At 39.1% G+C, this 19,413-nt stretch overlaps 1 protein-coding gene across 1 annotated transcript in view; it reads right to left on the bottom strand.

The window, feature by feature from the left end:
• Rabep1 (rabaptin, RAB GTPase binding effector protein 1) overlaps window positions 1-18,803 on the bottom strand; it is a 97,483-nt gene extending 78,680 nt beyond the window's left edge. The window contains exon 1 of the mRNA XM_026393895.2: window positions 18,560-18,803. Coding sequence (XP_026249680.1) covers window positions 18,560-18,593 — 34 coding nt within the window. The 5' untranslated portion in view covers window positions 18,594-18,803. The remainder of the gene's footprint in view (window positions 1-18,559) is intronic.
• Window positions 18,804-19,413: the final 610 nt, after the last annotated feature.

The following is a 19,413-nucleotide window of genomic DNA, read 5'->3' as shown; positions in this document are numbered from 1 at the left end:
CTAAAATTATAACTGTTGCAGAAAAGAAAAATAGCAATATAAAATGTAAAAGACCTAACTTGAAAAACAGCTCACAAAGAAATATTTTTTTTTTTGGGGGGGGGAGGGTACTGGGATTATCACTGAGCCACATCCCTGGCCCTTTTAGATTTTTTAAGATAGGCCTAAATTGCTAAGGGCTTCACTAAATTGCTGGGGCTAGCCTTGAATTTTCAATCCTCCTGCCTCAGCCTCCCAAGTTACTGGGATTACAGGCATGTACCAACACACCTGGCAAAAATAAATAACTTGATTAAAAATGATATTGAGTCAGGTGCAGTCGCATACACCTGTAATACCAGAGGCTCAAGAATTTGTAATCCTGCATTAGCCTTCCCAGATCACTAGCATTACAAACATGAGCCTTCACACCCAGCCAAGATAGATAGAATAGGTATATGAAACTGTCAAAGCATTACCAAAAAAAAGTTGTTCAAATGAATCACAGATTTCCCTATACAAAAATTACCCCAAAAGCTATATTAAGACAAAGGACAGGACAGGCACAGTGATACATGCTGATAATCCCAGTGACTTGGGAGGTCAAGGCAAGGAGGATCATAAACCAGCCTGCCCACTTAGTAAGACCCTGTCTCAAAATAAAAAATAAAAAGATATGGGGATGTAGCTCAGTGGTAGAGCATCCCTAGGTCCAATCCCCAGTACCAAAGTAAATAAAGTTTATTAGCTTCCATATGGATTTTCCTTTCAAATTGTTTCAAACACTTACAAATTGTTTCCCCAAAAGTATTACTTTTGATGCAAAAAAATATTAATTTCATTAAGAATTGTATCTGGGGTTGGGTTGTGGTTCAGCAGTAGAATGGTTACCTAACATGTGTGAAACACTAGGTTTGATTCTCAGCACTACATTAAAAAAAATAAAATAAAGATATTGTGTCCATCTATAACTAAAAATATTAAAAAAGAAGAAAAAAGGCTGGGCATGGTGGTGGATATATATAATCCCAGCAACTCAGGAGGCTGAGGCAGGAGGATTGCAAGTTCAAGTCCAACCTCAGAAATGTAACAAGGCCCTTGTTAAATTTAACAATTTAACAAATGGTGCTAGAACAACTGCATATTCACATGCAGAAAAATGACCCTAGACACTGCCCTTACATTCTTCACAAAAAAAAATAAACTCAAAAGAGATCACAGACCTAAAATAAATGCAAAACTATAAATTTCTTAATACAACATGGGAGAAAAATCTGGATGATCTTGGCTTTGGAGATGACTTTTCGGATATAACACCAAAAGTTTAATCCCTAAAAGAAACAACTGATAAATTGGACTTCATTAAAATTAAAACCTTCTGCTACACCAAAGACACTGTCAAGAGAATGAAAAGACAAGTCATGCCAGGTACAGTGGCACACGTCTATAGTCTCAGAGGCTGGGGAAGCTGAGGCAAAAGGATTGAAAATACAAAGCCAGCAACTTATCAAGGCCCTAAGCAATTCAGCAAGACCCTGTCTCTAAATAAAATAAAAAATAGGGCTGGGAATGTGATTCAGTGATTAAGCACCTCTGTACCAAAAAAAAAAAAAAAAAAAAAAGACAAGCCATAAAAATTATTTGCAAATGTCATATCTGATAAAGAAAGGGCAGTTATCCAAAATATAAAATGTAAAAATAACTCTTAAAATTCAACAATGGAAAAATGAACAACCCAATGAAAAAATGGATGCGATCTAAATGGATACCTCATCAAAGAAGATATACAGATGGTGAGTAGACATATAAAAAGATGTTTAGTATCATATGTCATTAGGGAACTGCTATTTTTATTATGAATGTGATAACAGTGGATTAAAACAAATTGAGGGCCAAGAACGGTGGGAAGCCTGTAATTTCAGATACTCCAGTGGCTGAGGCAAGAGAATCAAAAGTTAAAGGTTCCCCTGGACAACTTAGATCCTGTATCAAAAATAAAATTAAAAACAGTGGGGATGTAGCTCAGTGGTACAATTCCCCTGAATTCAATCCCCATACCCCACCAAACAAAACTGAGGGAAGTTGGTCTACACTGAAGATAGTTAAGGGTTCTTATTGAGAAAGAAATGTTTTTACTGTTCTTTGCACAAGTCACATAGGTTCTATATATGGAATGTTTTTGCCAATTTTTGATGTACCAATTTAAGAAGAACACTAGCAAACTCATGGTATTACAGTATCTGGCTAGCTTAAATGTAGCAGGAGTTAACAGAAACTTAACAGGAGACAAGTACAACATGCTGCAGGTATTGTACCCTCATGTGAAGAAATGCCCAAATGAAAAGAAAGCTCCTCAATATCTTAAGATCTTTTGTGTACAGATAAATCAGCCCATTTTGATTTATTCAAAGAGCCTAGAACCAAGGTGAAGAGGGGAAGTAATATGGGCCCAATAAAATTAAGAATACTCATACTTAATACTATCACAAAAGAATGGAAATTTTCTAAAGAAACTAGATTTCCATCTGTTTGCAAAACATTTTCTTGCAATAGAGACAGACTTAAACTGTTAATGTCCTTTCATGACACTCTGCAGAGCCCTAACAGGTTCACAGTGTATTAAAATAAAGCAGCAGTTTCAGAAATATTCTGACACTTGATTAATTTAGAAAGCTGGGGAAACAAGATCGAGATGAAGAGGGGTAGCAGAAAGTAGACATCAACTGAGGCTAAAAAGGGAAAAAAAGTTCATCTCAATCTTTGATTGCTTTAACCAAAGGAACAGAAACTCACATCATGGTCTGCTCCCCACAATTCATCAAATTTATAATACAAACCTAATCATATCCTGCACTTATTATTACTCTACCAGTCATTTTTACCGCAGTTTCCATGAAAGAACTAAGCTCTAATGCCCAGGGCAGTTTATATATATAAATAATTAACTTCTTCTCTGCATATCAATAATGGTACTAGTTATAACATATTTAGGATAATTGGGAAAATGGCCAAATTATTTTGTGTTCTTTAGTTAAGATAACCCAGGAGGGGGTCTAGGGTTGTGGCTCAGTGGTACAGCACTTGCCTAGCACATTTGAGACACTGGGTTCAATCCTCAGCACCATGTAAAAATAAAATAAAGTTATTGTGTCCATCTACAACAACAAAAAATACCCCAGGAAAGACCCAGAAGAAAATAGTGAGACCTTAATAGTAACAATAAAAAGGGCTGGGGATGTGCCTCCAGAGGTTAAGCAACTGTGGGGGGGGGGGGAGGAAGGAAGGAAGGAAGGAAGGAAATAAAGGTATGCAGAGTATATCTAGTCAGTCTCTTCTACCTCAGTTTTCTCACTCATCCTTTCCTCTCTTCTGTTATGAAGGATAAGGTCCCTGTCTCTCCTACTGACTCATCCTCTTGATCCATCTCATCTACTCTCCATTTTCCTGAGGCCTAGTCCCACCTATCATCTCCTTATTTTTACATTTTCAGGCTCTCCCTTTCCACTGGTAGTTTCCCCAGCATCCAATTATTTAAATTTCTCTTCTTTCTTACACACACACACACACACACACACACACACACACCTACCTTTCTATTCCATGAAGTGACTGTCCTACTTTTATGCTTATCTCCATAACTTAAAAAGTTTAGTCTACACATGCTGCCTATTTACTCCTTTTTTTTTTTAAAGAGAGAGTGAGAGAGGGAGAGGGAGAGGGAGAGGGAGAGGGGGGGAGAGGGGGGGAGAGGGGGAGAGAGAGAGAGAGAGAGAGAGAGAGAGAGAGAGAGAGAGAGAGAGAGAAGTTTTTAATATTTATTGTTTTAGTTTTCGGCGGACACAACATCTTTGTTTATATGTGGTGCTGAGGATCGAACCCGGGCCGCACGCATGCCAGGCCAGCGCGCTACCGCTTGAGCCACATCCCCAGCCCCTATTTACTCCTTCTTTATTGAAATTCTTCTTAGAGGTCTTGATAATCGCTTAATTGCTGATTTTAGTGATATTATCTGAATTCTCTGCAATATTCATTCAGATTGATGATCATTCCCTCTCCTCCCTCAGACTTTCTCTAGTGTTGATTTCTCCTACTAATCTTTCTAACCAGGTTCACTGGCTTCCGTTCTTCATCCAACCTATTGGTTTATCTGTGGCCTTCCTTATCACCTATACTTTTCTCCCTGAGCACTGTTCATCTTTCATGATTTATAAGCCAATTCACTCCCAAAATACATCTACATCACCGACTTCTTCCCTGAACTCTAGGCCTATATTTCTAGCTATTTACTATATATTTCTACATGGCTGCTCTACTAGTACTCCAGAGTAACCTACCTAAAACCAAATTGGCACTTCCTATTATAAATAAAATAAAAATACATAACAACATTGGGAACTGAACTTACGGGCGCTTTACCACTGAGCACTTTTCTTTTTTTTTTTTTTTTTTTGGAGACAGGGTCTAGGTTGCTGAGGTTGGTTGGCCATAAACTTGCAATCCTCAGGCATGCACCACTGAACCCAGTAATCTTTTATCTTCTTGACAACTATCATTCTAACTGGAGTGAGGTGTTATTTCACTGTGGTTTTGATTTATATTTCCTTAATTAGCAACAGTGCACATTTTTTCATATACCTGTTGGCCATCTGTATATCTTATTTTGAGGAATATCTATTCAGGTGTTTTGCTCATTTTTTTAAAACTGGATTGTTTTCTTGCTATAGAGTTCCTTATATATCACGGATATTAACCCTTTAATGTCTGGTTTCCAGATCTTGTCTCCCACTATGTAGGTTTTCTTCACTATCGTTTCCTTCCCTTTGCATTTGCTTCTTAGTCTGATGTTCTCTCATTGGTCTACTTTTGCTTTTGTTGTCTATGCTAGATATCTGAGGTCACATTTAAAAAAAAAATCACTGACCAGAATAATGTGGAGATTTCCCCCTTTTTCTTCTAGTAGTTTCATAGTTTGGGACCTTACATTTATGTCCTTGACTGGCTTTTGTTTGTATTTATTTATTTTGGCAATACTGGAGATTGAACTTAGAGGCCAAGTGCATATGCTAGGCAAGTAAATCTGAGTTCCATCCCCATCCTTTTATTTGGAGACAGGGTCTTGCTAAGTTGCCCAGGCTGGCCTCAAACTTGTGATCCTGCATCAGCCTCCCAAGCAGCTTGAATTATAGGCTTGTGCCACCCACCATACACAGCCCTTCATCAACTTTGAGTTAATTTTTGTACATGGTAAAAAGGTCTAATTTCATTCTCTGCTTGTGGATATTCAGTGTTCTGACATCATTTGCCTATGTATTCTTGGCATCTTTGTTGAAAATCAGTTCTGTTGTGCATGTGGACTTATTTCCAGATGCTCTATTCTGTTCCATTGGTCTACGTGTCAGTTTTTAAGCCAATATCACATTGTTTTGATTACTATAGGTTCCTGGCATATTTTGATACCAAACAGCATGATGCTTCCAGCTTTATTATTTTTGTTCAGAGTTGCTTAGGCTATGCAGGATTTTTTCTGATTCTATACAAATCTTACTAGTGTTTCATATTTCTCTAATGAATATTATGGGTAGTTTGATGAGAATTTCAATTAATCCATAGATTGCTTTTGGTATGGACATTTAAACAATATTAATTCTTCCAATCCATGAACATGGAATATATTTCCATTTATATCATCTTTCATCAATGTTTCAAAATTTTTAGTGCTAAGATCTTTTACTTCCTTAGCTAAACTTTTTCCTAAATTGTTTTCTGTAGCTATTGTAAATGAAACTGTTTTCTTCACTTCTTTTTCAGATAATCTGTTGTTAGTACACAGAAACACTATTAATTTTTGTAATGTTGTTGTGTGCCTGCAACTTTACTGAATTATTTTATACATTCTAACAGTTTATTTGGTAGAGTTTGAGGGTTTTTAAATATATCATTAGCAAACTAGGGCAGTTTAACTTCTTCCTTTCAAATTAGATTCCTTTTAATACTTTCTCTTGCCTAAAGCTCTAGGTAAGGGCTTCAGTAATTCCAGTACTATTCCAAACAGAAGTGGTAAATATGACAACCACAAGAATGGGAAGTTATATCCATTTATGTATAATATATCAAAATACATTCTACTGTCATGCACATCTAAAAAGAATTTTTAAAAATCCAGGAATTTAGATTTAAAAGTTTAAATTTTCCTATCATATAATGAATATGAAGAGATAAAAAAAATGTGGGCACATAATGGTACCCAAAGATGCCTACATTCTGCTACCTGTAACCTGTGAATGTTAGGATACATGGCCAAGAAGAATTAAGATTGCAAATAGAATCAAGGTTAATAATCTCACTGTAAATGTGGGGGATTATCCTGTATTATCTGAATGGGCCAAATGTACCCCAAATTTCCTTGAAGAGGGAAGCAGAAGAGGCAGTCAGAGAGATTTGAAGATGCCACCCTTCTGGCTTAAAGATGGAAGGAGCCATGAGTCCAGAAATGCAGCAGATTCTAGAAGCTGGAAAAGGTAAGGAAACGGATTCTCTCCTAAAACCTCCAATAGGAGCCTGCAAACAGCTTGATTTCAGCTCAGTGAAGCCAATTCCAAGCTTCTGGCCTCTAGAAGTAAAGGTTAATAGAAGTGTGTTATTTTAAGCCACGAAGTTTGAAATAGTTTGTTTATAGCATAAACAGAAAAATGTTAGTCCATTATGTTGCTACCTAAGAGTATGGCTGAGACAGTAATTTATAAAGAAATTTATTTATTTACTTATTTATTTTTAAAGTGATGGGACTGGGGTTGTAGCTCAACGGTAGAGTGCTTGCCTCACATGTGTGAGGCACTGGGTTTGATCCTCAGCACCACATAAAAATAAATAAACGAAATAAAGGCATTGTGTCCATCTACAACTAAAAAAAATTTTTTTAATGTGGTGAACATGGGCATCCCTGTCTTGTTCCAGACATTAAGAAAAAGCTTTCAACTCTTCCCTATTCAATATATTTACTATGGTTTTGTCATCTCTGGCCTTTATTGTGTTGAGGTTTTTTTTCTTCTAGACCTAATTTCTTGTGTTTTGATCATGAAGGGATATTGAATTTTGTCAAATATGCTTTATCTGCATCTATTGAAATGATTTTATGTTGGTGAGATCACTTCTACTGAGTTTCCTATGTTGAAACATCATCATTCAATCCTACTTTGTCAGGGTGAATAATCTTGTTAATTTATTGAATTTGGTTTGCTAATTTTCTGTTGAAGATTTTTGCCTCTGTGTTCATCAAGGGTATTGGCCTGTTTTTCTTTCTTTCTTGTATTCTTGCCTGATTTAGGTAGCATGGTGATATTGGCATTCAATTTTCATAATGTTTGAGAAGAACTAATGTCAATTCTTCTGTAAATGTTTGGTAGAATTCAGCAGTAAAGCCATCAGGTTCTGGACTTTTCTCTTGGGAGACTTTTTATTACCAATTTAATCTTCTTACTCATTATTGGACTGTTTAGATTTCTTTTCTTCATGATTCAATCTTGGCAGGTTTTTCATATGTCCAGGAAATTATCCATTTTTTCTCCATCTTTCAAAATATCTATACAAGCTGGGCACAGTAGTGCACACCTATAATCCCACCAAAGTGGGAGACTAAAACAGGAGGATGGCAAGCGTGGGGCCAGCCTAGGAAACTTAGCAAAAACCTGTCTCAACTATTGTAGGGCAATAGTTACATGTATGACTGCATATTTGGTGCAATGCTACATCGTGTACAGAGAAATGAAAAGGTGTGCTGCAGTTGTGTACAATGAATCAAAATGCATTCTGCTGTCATATATACCTAACTAAAATAAATAAACAAAAATTTTACAAAAGAATCTGTCTAAAAAAATTTTTTTAAAGGGTTAGATATGTAGCTCATAGGGAAGTAGCTACAGGTGCTATCTGAAACAGGAAAACAAAATTCTACATAACTCTCAATACTCTTCATAAAATGTCTCTGCTGGATTAACAAAATATTGTGACTGGAGCCAGGGAAAGTGATGCACACCTGAAATCCCAGCTACTGAGTATGCTCAGGCAGGTTTTCAGGTTCAAGGCCAGCCTAAGCAACTTCGAAAGACTATCTCAAAGGCTATGTGGGGCATTGGAAATGCAGTTCAGTGGTACAGCACCCCTGGATTTAAGTACCAAAGAAACACACACACACACACACCCCACACACACATTTTATATTTACATACACACACACACACACACACACACACACAGAGGCGGGGGAGTGAATGGGAAAGAATTACCACATAATTGTAACTGCATGCTTTTGTTTGACTTTCCTTCAACAAATAATTACCACTCATACACTAGCCTGATGTTCTCCCTTAAATGTGTATTCCTTGCTTTACCCCAAAGGTATCTCTCTTGAGAATACCCCATTCTCCTTGGCTAGGTTATCCACTTTCCTAAATAAATCTGTCTATACTTTTGACACACAGAGAGAAAGATACACCACTATCAGAATTGTTCTTTCCTTGTGGTATCTATATTCAGCATTAGACTTTTAAGCCTCATAAGGACCATTTCATTTTGCTATATTATCTCCAATGCAATACCCATTATCAATAAGCACACACAATAAATTATCTTTTAAAAATGGAAGTACTGGGGCTACAGGTATAGCTCAGTGGTAGAATGCATGCTTTGCATACATAAGGCCTGGGGTCTGATCTCCAACACCAAAATAAATAAATAAATGTATTAAAGAAAAAGAAATGATTATCAAGACAGTCTTAAGTGTTCTGACTATAATCAGTCTCTATTAATTCATGATTCTTTCCAGGAAACATCTGGTTCAAAAGAAAGCTTATTCTACATAAAAAGAAACAGTAACCAGCAAAGAGGTGAGGGCTCCTTGCTACTCCTAAATTCTAGTACTGGCTTTACTATAATGCAAATCACTTCTATTTGGTACTTAGTTTCCTAATCTGTAAAATGAGAAAGACACTGAGTGTCCAGGATTCCTTTCAGTTTTATGACTCCACTACTTTGTGTAAGGAGATCTAGAACATCAGTACCATCAAAAGTCATTAACAACTGGAATCTCTCTGAAAGAGAACCAAAAGAGGGCTGGGGTTGTGGCTCAGTGATAGAGCCCTTGCCTGGCGATCCTCAGCACCACATAAACAAAATAAAGGTACTATGTCCATCTACAATTTTAAAAAAAAAGAACCAAAAGAACATCAAGTAGGTTCAATTCATATATTAGGAGAAATAAACAAAATACTTTGGGAAAAAAGGATTATCATCACGTTTCTTCAGGACTAGGGAGTGGGGTTGTAGTTCAGTGGTAGAACACATGCGTAGCACATGTGAGGCACTGGTTAGACCCTCAGCACCACATAAAAATAAAATGAAAGTACTGTGGTCCATCTACAACTAAAAAAAATTTTCTTCAGGACCAATATGTAGAAAAAAATCTTTTCCTCCGAGTGGTTCTAGGGAAGAGATTATAAAACAATAGGTAGAAGTTAGAGTGAGGCAAGTTTCAATTTAATTAAAGGTAAAATAAGTATCAGACCCAGTTAAACTAGGAGGTAGTAAGATCCTCTCCAAAAGGAACAGAACTCAGGCTACCACTTGAAAGAGATTCAGGTGTCTAATGACAAAATTGACCGAAGATACCTTCCTTCAACAGGGAGAGAGAGAGGAGGGATAACGAAGTACTGGGGACTGAAATGGAACAAATTATCTTCTATGAGTATGATTATATCAAAATGAACCCCATTTATATATAATTATAATATACTAATAAAATCATTTTTAAAAAAGATCTTTCTTCACAGCTCTTCCTTTTCTTCCTTAAATCCAATAGCACTGACAATTTCCATTTTCTCACTGGGCACCTTCTCAGTTCACATGTTACTAAAGCCTATTCCTTTAGAGCACATAAAACTATTAAAAATTTGGGGTGTTTTTTTTCCAGTACTAGGGATGAACTCAGGGACACTACCACCACTGAGTTACATCCCCACCCCACCTTTTTTTCTTTTAAACTATTTTTTATTTTGCAACTTACTAAGTTGCCACGGCTGGCCTGGAACTTGGGGTCCTCCTGCCCCAGCATGCCAAGTCACTGGAATTACAGCACACACCACACTGGGCTTGTACATGATTAATTTCTATTCTCCAAACACACATTATCTGGCACAACAGTACCACACAAAAATAAACAATAAATGCCTAGTAGATATTATTATAAAGACTAAACTCATTATTGTTATAACGACTATACAAGAACATATCAAATTTCACGCAATAAACAAGGCACAGCCAGGCAGGTAACAAATGCTTGTAATTCTGGCAACTTGGGAAGCTGAGACAGGGGGCCAGCCTTGGCAACTCAGTGAGATGTTGTATCAAAAGAGAATAAGGATTAGGAATGTAGCTCAGTGGTAAAGCACTCCTGGATTCAATCTCCAGTACCACAAAAAAGAAAAATTAAAAATAATGGGGAGTGATATTGGCTCAATTACATTGTTATATTGTGTGCATGTACAAATACATACCAAAATTCATCACCATGTACAACTATAATGCACCAACATAATATGTAGAGAAAAAAATAAGCATATATGTATATGTGCAGAGTCTTATAAAAGTAATGCATATGTTTACATACATAAATTTGAATATTATCATTCCCCATAATCCCACTCCCAAAGGCTCACCTCCTTTATAAAGGTTGTATTTCTATTCTTTCATTATTGTCTTCTATATTATAACACTAATTCAATTTTCACTCAGTGACTACCATGTATCAGGTACCATTCCAGATACAATTAAAAAAATACAGAAAACTGATTTAAAAAATAGATAAACTACACTCAGTAGCGCATGCCTGTAATCCCAGCTACTCAGGTGAGTATGGCAGGATTGCAAGTTCGAAGACAGCATGGTCAATTTAGCAAGACTGTCTCAAAATAAAAATAAAAAAGACTGGAGCTATAGCTCAGTGATAGAGCACACAAGGGTTCAACCCCCTGTGACCAAATGCAAGGATTATTTGAATAAATAGTGTTAAGACAACTGGCTGTCCATTTGGGGCAAAAATAAGCTCATATCCCTATGTCATAGCAAAAATAAACTCCAGATATAGACAATTTCCCGCAGCAATCTACGAAGCTGTTTGTTTACAAGCAAGTTCTGCTGTAGTAGCACGTCAATGAACTCTGTCCTGTAAAAAGCCACAGTTTTGTCCTCTTCACCCTGGTCTGGATCTCAGTTCTGAAAACTGCTTCTTCTAGATATGCTCCTTCCTTGCTCTTTCTCAGCCCTGGAAAAGTGGCTACTCCTCTCTATTATTACTGCTTTCTGTGAGATTTTCTTTTCTCTTTACCAGGTAATCTGTTAATGATCCTTTATATTAAACTTCCACTGTTTAAACTTAAAAATAAACTCCAGATGAATTAAAATACTAGACAAATGACAACTATAAAGGTGTAGAAAGAGATGTGAGGTGGACAGCAAGAGAACTGGGGAGACCTTCCTCATAAAACAAGAAACTCAGCACCACAAATGAAAACAATAGTAAGATCTACATAAAAACTGCATTCTGCAGAATAAAAGATAAACAACAAACTTGGAGACCAAAATTTCTAAAACATACAGAAAAGCTAATATAGTTTACAAAGACCACCTTAAATTAATGTGAAAAGAACAATCCAATAGGGGGGAAAAAAAAGAGGCTGGGCATGGTGGTGCACACTTGCAATCCCAGCAGCTCAGTAGGCTGAGGCAAGAGGATGAGTTCAAAGCCAGTCTAAGCAATTTAGCAGGGAACTAAGCAATTTAGTGACACCCTATCTCAAAATAAAAAATGTGTTGGGCATGTATGTATTATATGTCAAAATACATTCTGCTATCATGTATGACTAAAAAAAATAAAAATTTAAATTTAAAAAAAAAATGTGTTGGGGATGTGGCACAGTGAATAAGCACCCCTGGGTTCAATCCCTGATACAAAAAAAGAAAAAGAAAATAGATTTAAATTGCCAATTCATAAAAGAAATAAAGATGGCCAATAAGCTAAAAATATGCTATAATTAACAATATAATCAGCCAAGCCAGGTGGCACACTTCTGTAATTCCAGATACTTGAGAGGCTGAGACAAGGGGGAATCCCAAATTCCAGGCCAGCCTCCACAACTTACTTAGTGAGACCCTGTCTCCAAATAAAAAAAATTTTAAGTGTGTGTGTGTGTGTGTGTGTGTGTGTGTTGCGCGCGGGGCGGGGGGGACACACGACCGATGACGACAACCCACATACCAATATGATTACTAATGATTAGCAAAGTGCAAATTACAAAGTTAACATGTCATCTACCTGCTTAAAACCTACTTAGAGAATGGCTTCCTCTACAGCTCTAAGGATAAAAGGCCACACAGGCTAGCCCATGCCCATTTTACACACTTGTTCTCTCTCTCTAGTCCAGGCACACAGACCTTTCTTCAGTTCTCTTACTCATCCTGCTTCCTCTAAGAAAGGGACTCCTGTTCATCCATTATATCTCAGATTCAGGACCACTTCCTCAGAAACCTTTCCCAACCTCTCCTCAATGAGTCAAATACCTTCCTCAATTACAGGCATCATAATACTATGTATATCTCACAGTTGTTCGAGCTAAAAACCTTTAGAATTCCTTGACTCCGCTCTTTCTCTTCCACCCCATATCCAATGTATCAGAAAAACCCTATTGGCCATACTTTCAAAATGTAACTTCCATCAATACTTCCTTCTCCAAAACCCAACATCTTTTTCCTGGATTCATGCTTCCCTTGTTTCCCTATTACCTTACTGCCAATCCAGCAACCAGAGTAATTTTTTAAAAACTTAAGTCAGATCATATCACTCTTCTGTTCAAAACTTTTTCAATGGTTCCCCATAGTGAAAGCCAATATTTAATATTGCTTCTAGGGCCCTACAAAAATATACCCCTACCTCATTGCCTCTCTGATCTCATATCCTATTACTTTCCTCTCTCTCATTACCATTCTGGTCACACTGATCTCCAACATGGCAGACATGCTCCTTCAAGGTATTTGCAAAAAAATAAAAAAAGATCTCTCTGTAACACTCTTTGTCCAGATTCCTTCAGTCTCCCTCCTTCAAGTGTTTGCACAACTGTCATTTTCTCAGTAAGATTACCATTTTACTCTATTTAAGGCCAGCCCCACCCATTCCCTTTATTCTGTTCTTTTTTTGTTTCTATGCACTTTTCACCTAACAATCCATCTTTCATGTTTGTTGTTTAGCATCTTTTTGTCCCACTAGGGCAGCATTATTATCTGTGTTACTCACTGAGGTATTCCAAATACCTAGAACTGTGCCTGGAAAGTAGTACACATTCATATTAATTGAATAAATAAATGGTTTTATACCTATGAGATCTCTAATTAATGACTAAATCATTCACACGTAGGAATAGGGACTAGGTCTGGTTTACTTCATCCCTGCATTTCCTAGAGACTAACAGAGGGCTTGGCATGATGTAGATACCCAACTACTAGTTAAATGAAGAATACCACATTTTTTAGCTGGGTGTGATGGCATACACCTGTAATCCCAGTGACTTGAGACTGTGCCATGAGGATCACAAGTTCAAGGCCAGCCTGAGCAACTGAGCAAGTCCTTGTATCAAAATAAAAAATTTAAAAAGGGCCGGGTGAAATAGCACAAACCTGTGATCACAGCAGCTCAGGAGGCTAAGGCAGGAGGATCATAAGTTCAAAGCTAGCTTTAGCAACTTAGCAAGACCCTGTCTCTAAATAAAATACAAAAAAAAAAAAAAACAAAGGGCTAGGGATGTGGCTCAGTGGCTAAGTGTCCCTGAGTTCAATCATTAGTATCAAAAAAAAAGGCTGGTAGATTACCCCTGGGTTCAATCCCCAATACCACCACCAAAAAAAAAAGTATACTTTAAAAAAAAAAACCAATCAGAAAATCCCAGCTTTTGGGAGATACAGGAGGGAGACCACAAAATCAAGGCCTGCCTGAGCAACTTAATGAGACACTGTTTCAAAATAAAAAATAAAGGGCTGGGCTGGGCATGATGGCATGCACCTATAATCCCAACAACTGAGGAGGCCCAGGCAAGAGGATCACAAGGCCAGCAACTTAGTGAGGCCCTGTCTCAAAAAATAAAAAAAGGCTGGGGATGTGACTCAGTGGTTAAGCACCCTTGGGTTCAATCCCCAGTACCAAAAAATAATAAATAATAAAGGGCTGGGGAGGTGGCTCAATGGTAAAGTACCTGAGTTCCACCCCTTGAGGTGGAGGTGAGGTAGTGGGGTTAACAAGGATGAGACAGACTTATAATCCTGACATGGAAGTGCTCCATATGGTCTAACAACTCAGTCAGAGGGTGCGGGCATCAAAGAGCCTATTTGAATTCTGGGTCCCCTATTTACTAGCTGTATAACTTAAGGCATATTTCTTTAACTTCTCTGTTTCAGTTTCCTCATCACTAAAACAGAAGCAATATCCACTTCACTAACATGAAGATTTCCTGAGATATTACCAACAAAGCTTATATAACATTCCATGGTCATTTACATGGTCCATGAACAGTAATTATGATGCTAACATTGTTAAGTGAAACAGGCAAGTTGTAGAACTATGTACGCAAGCCATGTCTAGCAGGGATAAAAGGTAACCTGAGTCTATGTAACTAACAGAAAACTTATTGAGTGGTTACCTCTGGGAAATGAAGGAAAACATACTTCTACATTTTAATATATACATTTTTTTTTCTGATACATAAAAGCATAAAAGTTGCACATATTAAAAGCGTACCATGGGGGCTGGGGATGTGGCTCAAGCGGTAGCACGCTTGCCTGGCATGCGTGCGTGCGACCCGGGTTCGATCCTCAGCACCACATACCAACAAAAATGTTGTGTCTGCCAAGAACTAAAAAATAAATATTAAAAATTCTCTCTCTCTCATTCTCTCTTTAAAAAAAAAAAAAAAGCGTACCATGGGACTGGGGTTGTGGCTCAGTGGTAGAGCTCTTGCCTAGCACCTGTGAGGCACTGGGTTTGATTCTCAGCACCACATATAAATAAATTAATAAATAAAGGTCCATCGACAGTTTTTAAAAATATTTTTTTAAAAAAGCATACCACGGGCTGGGGAGGTGGCTCAAGCGGTAGCGCGCTGGCCTGGCATGCGTGCGGCCCGGGTTCGATCCTCAGCACCACATACCAACAAAGATGTTGTGTCCGCCGAGAACTAAAAAATAAATATTAAAAATTCTCTCTCTCTCTCTCTCTCTCCTCTCTCACTCTCTCTTAAAAAAAAAAAAAAGCATACCATGTCACATTTTGATAGTTGTATGTAATGTGAAATGTTTAAATCATTTTAAACATATTATCTTTTACCATCATTTATGGTGAAAACGTTCAAAATCCTTTCTATATACACACATACTTTTTTTTTTTTTTTGGTGCTACATCCCAGTCCTTTCTTTTTTCTAACTGAGAATTGAACCCACGGACCCTTTACCACTGAGCCATATCTCCAGCTTTTTTATTTTGAGATAGGGTCTCACTAAGTTATCCAGCCTGACCTTGAACTTGCCACCCTCCTAACTCAAGACTCCCAAGAAGCTGAGTTACAGGCCTATGCCACCATACCTGGAGGGCTTGCTCTCCCCAGGCCCTCTCCTCTCCCCACTATATATACATATATTTTTTTTTAGTTGTAGGTGACAGAATACCTTTATTTTACTTATATTTATGTCATGCTGAGGATCGAACCCAATGCCTCACATATGCTAGGCAAGTGATCTACCATTGAGCTACAACCACAGCCCCCATATATATGTATTTTTAATGGAGGGATTATAAAAAATAGAAAGCTTAAATAAAGTAATGAAGTAAAATTAGAATAAATGCTTCTAAAATATAATTTAAGTTAAAATACGAAGATTTCTACAATCTTTGAGTTCTCAAGGGAAAACAAATTAATCAACTGAAATATGACTACTCAATTACCATTAATCTAAATGAGTAAACTAAGATGAACCATCCAAAAAAAAGCAAGACTTTTTCAAAAATCTATAAAATAAGGAATTAAAGAGAAATTTTAAATAACATTTCATCCTATCAATTTACACACAAATCTATTCTTTTCTTAATCCCATGAAAAGAAATTCAATATATGTCAAAAAGGAAAACAAATGTCATAAAAGACAATTGCTTTTGAAATGGAATAAAAGCAAACAAAATCAAAGACTAAGCAGTTACCTTTTACTGTCAGTTTCATGCAAAAGAATTCTGCAATAGTTTTGTTTTTTAAATCAGCAGAAGCTAGGAAATTCAAGTGTGCTTATGACCAATGAGTTCAACTGCAGAGAAAAATTAAATCCTAAGATGAATTATGAAGCAGACAATGATACAAAGCACTCAAAACACAGGAAATTCTATCCTTCTGTGATCAGTAGCTGTAGCCACCCATTTACTACATTAATTCATAATAAAAACTGCAATTTATGCAAGCTAAATCTCATCCAATAGTCATAAGACTTGAAAAATAGGAAATAAACTTGCACTAAGAATAGCAAGAATACAAGATTTCCCAAAGCTAATGTTTTCCTAGCCTCTTTCAAGTGCTTAGTCACTTCTATTTACAAGGAAGACCATTTCACATCTTGAAAGAGGCAGAGAATTTAGATCACAGACTGTCATGTCACCTGAGCTGCCCTAGCCATTTGTTTCCATGCAACTCAAGAGAAAGCAGAAGCAGCAAGGCATACCTAGCACCCCAGATCAGAGACAGAAGCCACTGAGCTTTCTCTGTATTCTGCCTCACTCTGCAGTATCAAAGGTTTGTCAAGTGCTAAGTTTTCTTCCCTGGCATCAAATGCAAAAGGTGAGGAATAAATTGTCACCTGAAAACATCCTAGGTTTCCTCCGACAACCCACCAGACATGCCTCCCTTCTCCTCTGCTGGAATAGAACCAGCAAGGTGATTCTTATGTCCACTTTGGGTGCTGGACATCTTACCTTAGGCAACTAATATAACCCAACATTTCAGGCTAACAGGCTTTGGAGTGCAAAGAGAGCAGAAGCCTTAAAATCTGATAACATTGTTTCCAGTTCCCCAAAGGCAAGAACAAACAGTAAGGTTTTCATGAAAGGTTATTACAAGAGTCTACCCTGGGCAAAGCAAATTTTTAAGTAGCTTCTATGCCAAGCACCCTATCTCAACATTCTACTCACACTCAAAGATGCTAGGCACAAAGGTCGATTATACATTCACTACATAAAGGAGGCTCTTGACAAAGACTAAGCATATTCTTTCCAAACATAACTCCAAGTAGTAAATTCTGGGTAAATGTGGTCAACCTCTGAAGCAGAGCTTAGTCCACTTCCCTGAGAGTCATGAAGGGCTCTGACAACTAACTTGGATCATTCAGGATGAGGCTCTATTTCCTCCCAAGAACATAAATGCTCTAAGAAAGAGCTGGGCTGGGGTTGTGGCTCAGTGGTAGAGCGCTTGCCTGGCCTGTGTGAGGCACTGGGTTCGATCATCAGCACCACATAAAAATAAAGGTATTGTGTCCATCTGCAACTAAAAAAAAAAAAAAAACAAACTCTGAGTGAGCACCTGTAATCCCTGCTACTCTGGGGGATCTTCTGAACCCAAAAGGAGGTCAACCTGGGTAAGAGAGAACCAGATCTCTTTGAAAATAATAATAGGGCTGGGGGTGTGGTTCAATGGTAGAGCACTTGCCTAGCAGGCATGAGGCCCTGGGTTCAATTTCCTCCACCACAAAAATATTTAATATTTAATAATAAACATTTCTCGATTTCGGTATTCTCATTATTCCTAACACTCTCAGAAAAATACAAAGCTATCGGTTAAGTAAATAACGTTACCATCTTAATAAATAAAACAGGCAGAAATTAACCTCATCTGAATATACTGAGGCTCTAAGAGGATAATATGGTCAGAGTTTGTTGGTGAAGGATCCCAAGCCCTAGCATTTAACCATTAAGGAACACTGCCACTCAAGGAATGCTACTAAATCCATTTACTGATCCGAACTAGTTGTATGCCACAAAACTGGGTGCAAAGAGCGTGGACTTGGGAGGAGGGAGCTGGTGTGAAAGGATACATCAGCACAACCAAGATTTTGTTGTTGGGTTTTTTGTGTTGTTTTTTTTTTCCATTAACGAATACAGCACATGTTCCCGGTCTCCATCCTCCCCACGGAACCCACGTGCCGGTCGCACAGCAGCTTCCTCACCTCGCTCCCCTGCTTCTCCCAGGTCCCCGCAGCCTCCCCACGCCCTTCTCTCGGCCCGCCTGCGGGTGCTGCAGCCGAAGCCTCTCGCCCCCTCCCCAGCTACGGCCGCCCAGGCCCCCGCGCCGCCTTCGCGCGCCGCCCGCGCCGGTCCCGCGCGCTCCCGCCTCCGCCCGGCGGGGTCACCCCCGGGGCCTGCGCACGCCCTTCCCGCCGCACGCCCCAAGGTTCCCCCACGTCGCCGGCGCCGGGCAGGCCGCGCCCGCCGCGCCTGCCATGGTGGGCGCCTCACCGTCAGGCTGGGGAGCCGGGCCCGGCTGCGCCATGGCCAGGGACCGGCCTCGGGGAGCGGGGATGGGAGGGGAAGCGGCGTCCCGGGATGCCGCGGGCTCAGCTGGCGGAGGAGGCGTCGACCGAGCCGCCGCCGCCGCTGCCCAGGGAGGAACCGCTAAGGCTGGAGCCGCCGGCACCGCCACAGCCGCGGGCAGAGACGGACCCGAGCGCCGACCTCCGCCTCCTCATCCTGACAGCGGGAAATAAGCACTGCGCAGGCGCGGGGGGATGGGGCGGCACGTGACGTTGGCCTGAGGGGAGGGGAGGGGCTTCGCGAGGGTGGGGGTAGCGCGGGGAGGTTAGGCTCTGGAGTGGAGGGGAGGGGTCGATAGACGCGGCACTGGAGGGAGGTTTAATACAGAGGAAGAAGTGAATTTGCAACTCCAGCGGGAAAGGCTCGGCCTCCGGGAGGGTCCGCTTCCAGCACTGAGGCAAAAAAGAAAAAAAGAAAAGGACGAGAAGAGACCGAATGGTGGAGAGTAAATCAATCCTCTATCTCCCTAACTGTGTGACCTTGGGAGAGTCACTTAATCTCTTGGAACATCCATTCTAATAACGGCTAAGAACAGTTTAAATAGGATAAAAAAAATTTTTAGGAAAAACTGTTTCCGACAGAACTGGGGCCAGTCTTGTGTTGCAGAGGCTGGTTTAGTTTCCATTAAGCAATAACTCTTTTAGTTGCCAGGCACAGAAAGAGCTTGCTAGGGATACAGCCAGACATTGCCTGTACTCAGGACAGGAAAAGAGAAATAATATACAGAAAGTACTGTTTTTATACCTGGTCCTGCCCTAGGCCCCATACTTCACAGGCTC

Source organism: Urocitellus parryii, chromosome 7 (genome assembly GCF_045843805.1).
Source record: "Urocitellus parryii isolate mUroPar1 chromosome 7, mUroPar1.hap1, whole genome shotgun sequence".
In the NCBI taxonomy this organism is placed as follows: Eukaryota; Metazoa; Chordata; class Mammalia; order Rodentia; family Sciuridae; genus Urocitellus; species Urocitellus parryii.
This window is presented reverse-complemented; position numbering and strand designations above follow the sequence as displayed.